The sequence below is a fragment of the Mytilus edulis genome, chromosome 1 (genome assembly GCF_963676685.1).
Source record: "Mytilus edulis chromosome 1, xbMytEdul2.2, whole genome shotgun sequence".
NCBI classification, from domain to species: Eukaryota; Metazoa; Mollusca; class Bivalvia; order Mytilida; family Mytilidae; genus Mytilus; species Mytilus edulis.
In genome coordinates, this window is record NC_092344.1 from 94,792,006 (window position 1) to 94,804,059 (window position 12,054).

At 33.7% G+C, this 12,054-nt stretch overlaps 1 protein-coding gene across 1 annotated transcript in view; it reads left to right on the top strand.

Annotated features, from left to right (window-relative positions):
* Positions 1-2,392, top strand: part of LOC139495619 (protocadherin Fat 4-like) — a 44,772-nt gene extending 42,380 nt beyond the window's left edge. Inside the window, exons 21-22 of the mRNA XM_071283909.1 lie at positions 344-703; positions 2,219-2,392. Coding sequence (XP_071140010.1) covers positions 344-703; positions 2,219-2,268 — 410 coding nt within the window. The 3' untranslated portion in view covers positions 2,269-2,392. The remainder of the gene's footprint in view (positions 1-343; positions 704-2,218) is intronic.
* Positions 2,393-12,054: the final 9,662 nt, after the last annotated feature.

The window sequence follows — 12,054 nt, forward strand, 5'->3', positions numbered from 1 at the left end:
TCATAGCCACTTACAACTAATAAAACAAATCATGCATCTAAGACTAAACATCTAGTGTGTTAGTATATGCTATGCTAGCCGAACAGTTCTTTCATTTACCTTTATATATTCATCCTGTTTTTTTACCTGAACCAAATGGTTATATTTTGTTAAGCTGTATCAAGAATTTTCTAATTCAGGAACGTTTCTACAAAACATTCAAGAATACTACGTCCTGTAAGGGCAGTGCTTCTTTTTGTGTTATATCTTCAAGAGAAGTATTCAATTGGTTTCAAATTTTAGATTTGTCTTTTACATACTTACACTTAGAGTTTTTAATTTTATTCTTATAACTTTATTGTAGGAAACGTCCTTTATCATCTTGCACAGGAAGATCTAAACAACGGGTTGTTTAGCGTATCGGCTGATGGTTCCATTATAATTCAACAATCTCTTGAAAGTTTTGTTCCGGGTACAAATCTCAACCTTACTGTTTATGCCGTGGATAGCGGGGGTCAACAAGATACTGCCTTGGTCAATGTTATTTTACCTGTTGTAGAATCAAACGGAAATGTTTATGTAGATGTAATATACTACAAGTCCTTCTTCACATATGCTCCGAACATGGCATGGTTTGTTCCATTGATGGTAATCCTCTTTGGAACAGTTATAATTGTGTTCCATACTGTTTTTAAAGGATACTGTAGATGCAAAAAACAGAAAGGTAAATTTATTATATTGTGTGTTGTGTTCTATTATTTGTCTGTTCGTCTTCTTCTTTTTAAGCCATTGCGTTTTCATTTTATTTTCGAAATATGAGTCTGACTGTCCCTCTAGTATCTTTCGACCCTCGTTAATTGAACGCATAAACAACTATAGCTGACAATATAGATGATTACTCTTTATCGCATTTATTCATATCGATGAAATGTACTTATTTTAGAAGCTCTATACATTTTATCTGACTTAAAGGAGATGTGGTGTATATGTCAATGTGACTGCTACCTAACAACAACAAAGCTTAAGACATAGAACTGTTAATTGTTAATTTAAAACATATTGTATTCAACAGCCGAAAAGTGTCATTTGCCAAATTTTAAGTTTACACAATTTTTGATTTTTTTTAAGTTTGTGTGAAAATCTGCAATCAACAACCCTGTCTCTCTTAGGGCATAACCTAAATATAAAATTACAGACCACCACTAATGAGGTGTTCTGACTTTGTGACAGGAACTTTCATGAGATAAGGTTAAACTAATTGTTTTTTTCATACTTAGTCCTGTCCCTTTTTAATCCATAACATATCAGTGCAATTACAAAACAAACATACAAATATATGATAAAGTTTCAGAAATATTTCTTTGTTTTTAATACTAGTATTATGAAGAATGGTTACACTGGTACAAGTCAAACAAATGATAGCGTATTGCATATAACAAAGAAACGAAAGCTACAAAAAAGTATACAAAACTCATAAGATAAAAATAAAAACTTACAACGAATTGACAAAAAAACAAGGAAAACTGAACAAAACGAACCCTACCGAAAACCAGGAGTCCGGCGGCACTTTATGATATACTTTGATAACTTTTAACAAAAATGCCACTAGGCCGTATAGCAGTTTAGGAAAGGAAAGCACTCTTTTTTAGTTAATATTTGCTTTTTTTATTTTTTCTTAAAATATTGATGGTTCCGATAGTTTCAATATAATATAACTGTTACAAATACCAGAAAAATACGATTTAAAATTTAAATTTTCCCAATATTCTTATTCTATCTTTTAAGTCAAGCAATGTTCATTACTGAATCCATGATCTTATATGCAAACACAACACATTTATTGTGAATATTTAAAGAAGAATAAGATCTACCTACATAATCGAAGTTGAAGAGGCTACTTTCAGTCATAAGAAATTTTCATAGTTAGCTGAAAGTTAATGATGTTGTTCTGATAAAGAAAAATCATGTTTAAGCATAAAATGCAAGAATACATATATTTAAACCAAGATCTTCCACGCGCCCTGTCCATGTACACTTGCCGAGTACCTCAGACAAGATTTCCCTCAGATGACTTTGGCTTTTTAATGAACCTTTTGTTAATAAATCTAATTTCTTGTTTCGATAGTTAAAACGTCTTTTAACATTGTTTATCTAAGTTCAGGAAAACTCTTGGACGCACGGGAGCTTTTTTTTTTTTTTTTATTTGACATTCAAATAATTTCAATTGTATTTATTGCAGGAGTTTCCAGCAGAAACGATCGGAACAAAAAGAGGAACGGAGTTTTTTAAATAACCCGTGTTATAAATATATCATGGAAAAAACGAATGCATTTATATGCAAACTGTCAATAGCAGTTCAGTGACTTTTGAACTTAATTCTTGCTGTAAAATCTGAAGAAAATTATTTTTGTTGCCTGTGTTTTTCTTCTTATTTAATTGACTTTTATTAAACGATTGACGCCGGACACCTGAAAAGCGATGCTATTTTCATTCACAACTTTTCGCTATACTTTTATTTGAAAATCAATCAATCTGAAAAAAACGCTTTACAGTACTCACTTTGCATGAGAAAAAACTTAAGAAATATTGTTGTTTGCTTAACCAATACTGAATACTTCAACCTTTCTGTACTATTAAATGTATTTTTGACATGTAGCCTTTTCGTGAAAAGATACATTAATTAATAATTATCAAAGGTACCAGGATTATAATTTAGCACGCCAGACGCGCGTTTCGTCTACATAAGACTCATCAGTGACGCTCATATCATAATATTTATAAAGCCAAACAAGTACAAAGTTGAAGAGCATTGAGGATCCAAAATTCCAAAAATTGTGCCAAATACAGCTAAGGTAATCTATGCCTGGGATAACAAAATCCTTAGTCTTCTTTCAAAAATTCAAAGTTTTGTAAACAGGAAATTTATAAAAAAAAAATGATCACATTATTGATATTCATGTCAACACCGAAATGTTGACTACTGGGCTGGTGATACCCTCGGGGACGAAACGTCCACCAGCAGTGGCATCGACCCAGTGGTATAAATAATTATCAAAGGTACCAGGATTATAATTTAGCACGCCAGACGCGCGTTTCGTCTACATAAGACTCATCAGTGACGCTCATATCATAATATTTATAAAGCCAAACAAGTACAAAGTTGAAGAGCATTGAGGATCCAAAATTCCAAAAATTGTGCCAAATACAGCTAAGGTAATCTATGCCTGGGATAAGAAAATCCTTAGTTTTCTTTCGAAAATTCAAAGTTTTGTAAACAGGAAATTTATAAAAAAAAAATGACCACATTATTGATATTCATGTCAACACCGAAATGTTGACTACTGGGCTGGTGATACCCTCGGGGACGAAACATCCACCAGCAGTGGCATCGACCCATTGGTATGAATAATTATCAAAGGTACCAGGATTATAATTTAGCACGCCAGACGCGCGTTTCGTCTACATAAGACTCATCAGTGACGCTCATATCAAATTATTTATAAAGCCAAACAAGTACAAAGTTGAAGAGCATTGAGGATCCAAAATTCCAAAAATTGTGCCAAATACAGCTAAGGTAATCTATGCCTGGGATAAGAAAATCCTTAGTTTTCTTTCGAAAATTCAAAGTTTTGTAAACAGGAAATTTATTAATAAAAAATGACCACATTATTGATATTCATGTCAACACCGAAATGTTGACTACTGGGCTGGTGATACCCTCGGTGACGAAACGTCCATCAGCAGTGGCATCGACCCAGTGGTATAAATAATTATCAAAGGTACCAGGATTATAATTTAGCACGCCAGAGGCACGTTTCGTCTACATAAGACTCATCAGTGACGCTCATATCAAATTATTTATAAAGCCAATCAAGTACAAAGTTGAAGAGCATTGAGGATCCAAAATTCCAAAAATTGTGCCAAATACAGCTAAGGTAATCTATGCCTGGGATAAGAAAATCCTTAGTTTTTTTTCGAAAATTCAAAGTTTTGTAAACAGGAAATTTATAAAAAAATGACCACATTATTGATATTCATGTCAACACCGAAATGTTGACTACTGGGCTGGTGATACCCTCGGGGACGAAACGTCCAATAGCAGTGGCATCGACCCAGTGGTATAAATAATTATCAAAGGTACCAGGATTATAATTTAGCACGCCAGACGCGCGTTTCGTCTACATAAGACTCATCAGTGACGCTCATATCATAATATTTATAAAGCCAAACAAGTACAAAGTTGAAGAGCATTGAGGATCCAAAATTCCAAAAATTGTGCCAAATACAGCTAAGGTAATCTATGCCTGGGATAAGAAAATCCTTAGTTTTTTTTCGAAAATTCAAAGTTTTGTAAACAGGAAATTTATAAAAAAAATGACCACATTATTGATATTCATGTCAACACCGAAATGTTGACTACTGGGCTGGTGATACCCTCGGGGACGAAACGTCCACCAGCAGTGGCATCGACCCAGTGGTATAAATAATTATCAAAGGTACCAGGATTATAATTTAGCACGCCAGACGCGCGTTTCGTCTACATAAGACTCATCAGTGACGCTCATATCATAATATTTATAAAGCCAAACAAGTACAAAGTTGAAGAGCATTGAGGATCCAAAATTCCAAAAATTGTGCCAAATACAGCTAAGGTAATCTATGCCTGGGATAAGAAAATCCTTAGTTTTTTTTCGAAAATTCAAAGTTTTGTATACAGGAAATTTATAAAAAAAAATGACCACATTATTGATATTCATGTCAACACCGAAATGTTGACTAATGGGCTGGTGATACCCTCGAAGACGAAACATCCATCAGCGAGGCATCGACCCAGTGGTATAAATAATTATCAAAGGTACCAGGATTATAATTTAGCACGCCAGACGCGCGTTTCGTCTACATAAGACTCATCAGTGACGCTCATATCATAATATTTATAAAGCCAAACAAGTACAAAGTTGAAGAGCATTGAGGATCCAAAATTCCAAAAATTGTGCCAAATACAGCTCAGGTAATCTATGCCTGGGATAAGTAAATCCTTAGTTTTTTTTCGAAAATTCAAAGTTTTGTAAACAGGAAATTTATAAAAAAAATGACCACATTATTGATATTCATGTCAACACCGAAATGTTGACTACTGGGCTGGTGATACCCTCGGGGACGAAATGTCCACCAGCAGTGGCATCGACCCAGTGGTATAAATAATTATCAAAGGTACCAGGATTATAATTTAGCACGCCAGACGCACGTTTCGTCTACATAAGACTCATCAGTGACGCTCATATCATAATATTTATAAAGCCAAACAAGTACAAAGTTGAAGAGCATTGAGGATCCAAAATTCCAAAAATTGTGCCAAATACAGCTAAGGTAATCTATGCCTGGGATAAGAAAATCCTTTGTTTTTTTTTCGAAAATTCAAAGTTTTGTATACAGGAAATTTATAAAAAAAAAATGACCACATTATTGATATTCATGTCAACACCAAAATGTTGACTACTGGGCTGGTGATACCCTCGAAGACGAAACGTCCACCAGCAGTGGCATCGACCCAGTGGTATAAATAATTATCAAAGGTACCAGGATTATAATTTAGCACGCCAGACGCGCGTTTCGTCTACATAAGACTTTATAAAGCCAAACAAGTACAAAGTTGAAGAGCATTGAGGATCCAAAATTCCAAAAATTGTGCCAAATACAGCTAAGGTAATCTCTGCCTGGGATAAGTAAATCCTTAGTTTTTTTTTCTCGAAAATTCAAAGTTTTGTAAACAGGATATTTATAAAAAATGACCACATTATTGATATTAATGTAAACACCGAAATGTTGACTACTGGGCTGGTGATACCCTCGAAGACGAAACGTCCACCAGCAGTGGCATCGACCCAGTGGTATAAATAATTATCAAAGGTACCAGGATTATAATTTAGGACGCCAGAGGCGCGTTTCGTCTACATAAGACTCATCAGTGACGCTCATATTGAATTATTTATAAAGCCAAACAAGTACAAAGTTGAAGAGCATTGAGGATCCAAAATTCCCAAAATTGTGCCAAATACAGCAAAGGTCATCTGACTGGGATAAGAAAATCCTTAGTTTTCTCGAAAATTCAAAGTTTTGTAAACAGGAAATTTATAAAAAAAATGACCACATTATTGATATTCATGTCAACACCGAAATGTTGACTACTGGGCTGGTGATACCCTCGGGGACGAAACGTCCACCAGCAGTGGCATCGACCCAGTGGTATAAATAATTATCAAAGGTACCAGGATTATAATTTGGCACGCCAGACGCGCGTTTCGTCTACATAAGACTCATCAGTGACGCTCATATCAATATATTTTAAAGCCAAACAAGTACAAAGTTGAAGAGCATTGAGGATCCAAAATTCCAAAAATTGTGCCAAATACAGCTAAGGTAATCTATGCCTGGGATAAGTAAATCCTTAGTTTTTTTTCGAAAATTCAAAGTTTTGTAAACAGGAAATTTATAAAAAAAAAATGACCACATTATTGATATTAATGTAAACACCGAAATGTTGACTACTGGGCTGGTGATGAAAACATTTCAATGAAGAGGCATTTATTGTCAAAATGCGCATTCTTTGCAGTAAAAATGGGAACGTAAATTGATTTAACATTATATTAAAAATTAATAGCATCAAAGATACATGGCTTATTACCGCGTTAGCCAGAACATAGTAGCGGCGCTCCACTCATATAATCTTTTGTTCTATAACAGTCTAATGTCTATCTAAGTGCACGTTCCTACCAAGTTTTGCGTGTTTTTATTTAATTTTCCCTTTCTCGTGTACGATTTTTTGTTTATTCTTTAAATTGTCTTCTTATCACATTACAAATTAAAGTTGCGTTGGTATTAAAAGTGTAAATGAAAATTGCAATGTCGAAACGAAGAAAAGCAAAATGTAAACTAAAATAGAAATTTTCAGTGTGTCATTATGGTCCTCCTTTAATTTATAAAGGAAGAAGATGTTATTGATATGGGCAAAAGTAGTTTACCTAGGTGTTTTGTCAATTGATGTTGCCATGTAATTAGGGACTTTCCGATTGAATTTTCCTCAGTGTTCAGTATTTTTGTGATTTTACTTTTTACCGATGTTTAAATCTCACAAATCGATTAAGAAGAAAAAAGTAACAAACAAATTAAAACTGATAGAATGCATAATGTCTAAAGGGAGCGAGCACAAATGATTACCATCTCATGCAATATATACAAAAGAAGATGTGGTATGATTGCCAATGAGACAACTGTCCACAAGAGACCAAAATGACAGAGACTGAATTACAGGCTCCTGACTTGGGACAGACACATACATAAATAATGTGGCGGGGTTAAACATGTTAGTATATACGGTGTGTGAAGTCCAGTCAAAATGTCTCAGTTGGGAATAAGACACAATTGGAAAAAATACAAACTAGACGAATAATTTTGTATCTATAGACATTTGACTGTGAAAACATGCCTCTATTAAGTTAGGGTACATTTAAAGAGTATCTATCAACTTTTTAGTGATGATTGCTTTAAAAGTTATTTCGTGTTTACACGAAACGTCGCGTAGTGTAAACAAACTTGTTTGTGTTTTACTTTTGCTTAAAATAATAAAAATCGTGTGTCCCCAGCCCTAAAGAACGTTGAATGGTTGGTGCTTTATAAAACCGTTCTGATGATTTGGAGTACTTTTCTGAGGATGTCACGATTAGGGAAATGATAAGTATAGAAAAGTTCAGCATCGCGAGAGTATTGCTTTTTTATAAACTGTTATGTTCCTGCAAAATGGCTGTTCCTGCAAAAATCGTTAAATTGTTTCAGAATATGATAATGTTGACAACAACTAACTAAACAACGACATTGGCTAGGGTATAAAACACATATTTCTATATAAGAAAACACCAAGTGCCAAGTCAGGAATATGATAGTTATTATCCATTCGTTTGATGTGTTTGAGCTTTTGATTTTTGCCCTGTGATGGGGACTTTTTGTTAATAGTTTTCCTCGGAGTTCGGTATTTTTGTAATTTTACTTTTTGTCAATTCGTTCTCGTCTTGAACATAAATGAAATGTTTGCCACTGGACGTTACGCAAACAACAATTAATCAATCAAACAACCTTCAATTTAGTAATAATTATAAAATTAATTTGGACAGAAAAATTCAAGTTATTAAATGATGTGCATGGTTGTTTCGTTTAGTCAGAAAAGAGACTGGCAAAACTAATGAGACCGGTATAGGTACCCATGAGACAACTATCTACAAAAGTTCAATGTGAGCAATTAAAGGCAACCGTACAACCTTCAACACAGAGAAAATCCATACCATATGTTCGGCTTTAAAAGGCCGAAATATGAACAATATTAAACTAACCAATTGAGAAAACTAACGACCTAATTTATCACAAAACAATTTACGAAAAATATATATGAAAGACATGAACTAATGACAACAACTTAGCTACAGTTACTTGACTTAGAAGTAGGTGGTGTTACATCTTGTAAGGTCTATCTAAATCAATTTGGATTGTTCCTTTGCTTTGTGTGTCTTTTTTCTGTTTTGAACTGATTTTGTTTTTCTATTACATAAAACATGTGACGTGATTAAAACATGTTTGTGAGCGCTCAAGCCTCCCCTAACCTGGGACAGTGGTGTAACAGTAAAACAAAAGACGAACGATAAAATTAGTTGAAAAGAGCCTAACTCATCAGACGGATACAAATAGAAATACATCTTACGAAAACACAGAGTATACGTAGACGGGTACTTACACATCTTTTAAGAATATTGTATCCTGATATTTTAATTAATTGTCAATATTTTGATTTTCTTGCTTAAGAAATAGATATTTAGTTCACATTATCATCATAATCATTTTCTACAATAAAAACCAAAGGGATGTCCTGCTGTAGAAGCCGTACTAGATGAAGGTCGGGGAAATCAAGACTCACAGGAATCTGCGGGTTTATTAGATAGGGACAGAAATGTTGCCCTTCAACAGGCCACCAACGGACCTTCAAATAGTTTTTTCAAAGAATTTGAACGTGCTAGGCAATTTCTTTATACGAGGCATCAAATTTGACGTCCAAATTCTGACTGGACGTGGTTGCGTACGTGCACATCCCGCACAGCCAAACGGACGTCCCACTTTGGCAAGGGCTTTTCTGTCGATCAGCAGAAGACCTATATTTCTTTTCCTAAGTAACCCCTGGGTTTTGATTTTTAAGATTCAAATTGAATGAGTTAAGGATTAATAATGAGATTAATTATATTAACTAGTAAAAGAGAGACGACAGATACCAGAGGGATAGTCAAACTCATAGATTGAACATAAACTGACATCGCCGTGGCTAAAAATAAACAGACAAATAGACTTATAATAGTACAGAAGACACAACATAGAAAACTAAAGACTAAGCAACACAAATCTCGGGTGCTCGGGAAGGATAAGCTGATCATGTTCCACATGTGGCACTCGTCGTGTCGCTTATTTTATTACAAATCCGGTAAATATTCTAATTCGGTAGGTCACATTCGTGAAAAAGGAAGGGTATTGTAGTTACGACATAAGGAACATATGCGATAGCATCTGTGAAACGGTTATTCCATAACGCCCAACCAACTCGTGATGGCATCCGTAAAATGTACGAAGGAATGTAGTAATGTTCCTAAAAAAAATACTATTTGGAAAAAAGTAAAATCACTAAAATACTGAACTCCGAGAAATATTCAAAACGTAAAGTCTCTAATCAAATGGCAAAATCAAAAACTCAAACGCATCAAACGAATGGACAATAACTGTCATATTCCTGACTTGGTACAGGCATTTTCTTATGTAGAAAATGGTAGATTATAGATAGCAAAACCTCTCACTTGTATGAAACTTACAAAAAAATCAATTATATTGACAACGATGTGTGAACAAAACAAACAGACATCATAGTTAAAAATGTCAGGGCAAACAGACAGATCCCATAAAAACGAATGATAAGAATACAGAAAGTATCATAGATCAATAACATAATTACGGGATGTTTAAGAAAAGAGCCCCGTGATATGTAACAAAGAAACACAAAAAGGCATACAAAAAGCATATATGCAAAAATGAAAGACAAGGATACACAAATTATTATATAACAATGTATATGTACAGATCTGAGAGTACTCGCAGTTGCTGACAGCTAGTTCAAAGCCACTTACAACTAATAAAAAAAATCATGCATCTAAGACTAGATTATCAATCAGTACACATACAACATCCAATGGATTTAGTGTAAAGACGTAATAAACAGTCAGAGAAAGATATGACCTTGTGCAATTCCAAGATACATGTATCGACATATTGTAGATCCATGAATGCGTATATGTATATAACAATAATATTTAGTTTGTTTTTAATTAACTGATAACAGAATCAATAGTTTTCTCGTCTGAATTTTCTTACATTTGGTGCTTTGCTCATTGTTGGAGTTGTACGGTGACCTATAGTTGTTAATTTCTGTGTCATTTTGTCTCTTGTGGAAAGTTGTCTCATCGGAAATCATACCACATCTTCTTTTTTTTTAAATAATGTTTAGTCATCACCTTCTTCATGTGCCGTTAAAAAGCTGGAATGCAAATGGCAAGTTTTGGCTGCAAGTATTGGATATAAAGTATAGAGAGATGATCAATATTTTGATGGAAGATCTCAAACGTTACTGAACTCATGGGACTAAATCAAGAAAAAATGTTCACGTAGTTTATTAGAAAAATGATTTATAAATATAACGGAATTTGATGAGACTGTCATCAAAGTGAGAGGTTTAGCGCTTTAAAATCACCATTTTCTACATTTAAAGATGCCTGTACCAAGTCAGAAATATGACAGTTCTTGTCTATTCGTTTTTTGTGTGTTTTGTCATTTGATTTTGCAATGTGATTATGGACTTTCCGATTGGATTTTCCTCTGAGTTCAGTATTTTTGTGATTTTACTTTTTTATACGTGGTCTTATCTTCTTAGACTGACGATAACCAAATAAAATTAGACAAATGTATTTGATATGAAAATATTTTTTAACTCAAAACTTTCCTTATCAAATAAGAAAATGTTTTTTTTTCTTCCTTTCTTAAAAGTACCATTAAAAATGTCAAAGAGGTATAGTAAGAAGTAACCAACGAATTTTACATTTGTGGTTCTATATTCAAAAACAAATGTAGATACAATAAACTTTATATCCTATTATTTACGAGTTAAACTTTGACTTTTTGTTTAGCTCTTCCTTGCTTGGGCAGTTAGTTTAATTGAAAACGGGAATCATCATCCTGTGCAAATTAGGATTTTTGTATAAACAAGTATCTATTGAAATAAAAATATATGTTTCTGAAACATTAAAAAAAACCATTAAACCCTTAATTGAAATTCAACCGTTTGCCACAATCAATATGAGAAGATGTTTTTGGCAGTTACTCTACTATAATCAAATATCATCCTTGGTCCTCAATGTTTTTCAACTTTCGTACTTTATTTGGCTTTTCTAACTTTTTAGGATTCACTGATGAGTCTTTTGTAGACGAAACGCGCGTCTGGCGTAAATATAAAATGTAATCCTGGTATCTATGATGAGTTTATTTAGAACCTCATGGTCGATGCGACTGCTTGTGGAGTCTTAATTAACCGAGGGTAACACCAGCCCAGTAGTCAACACTTCTGTACTGACATGAATTATCATTGATATGGTCATATTTATAAATTAATTGTAAACAAAACTTTAGAATTTTTAAAATACTAAAGCTTTTCTACTTCAGGAATAGATTACCTTACCTGTATTTGGCAAAACCATTAGGTTATTTTGGTCCTCAATGCTTTTCAACTTCGTACTTTATTTGGCCTTTTTAACTGTTTTGGATTCGAGCATCACTGATGTGTCTTTTGTAGACGAAACGCGCGTCTGGCGTAAATGCATACTTTATTATGACCAATAAGAATCTGAAGATTCTCTGTTGGGCGGCTATGTTATACATACGATCAAAACCAAACGTAGAGATATTATATAGTTAATTCAATATATTATTTCTATTAAACTT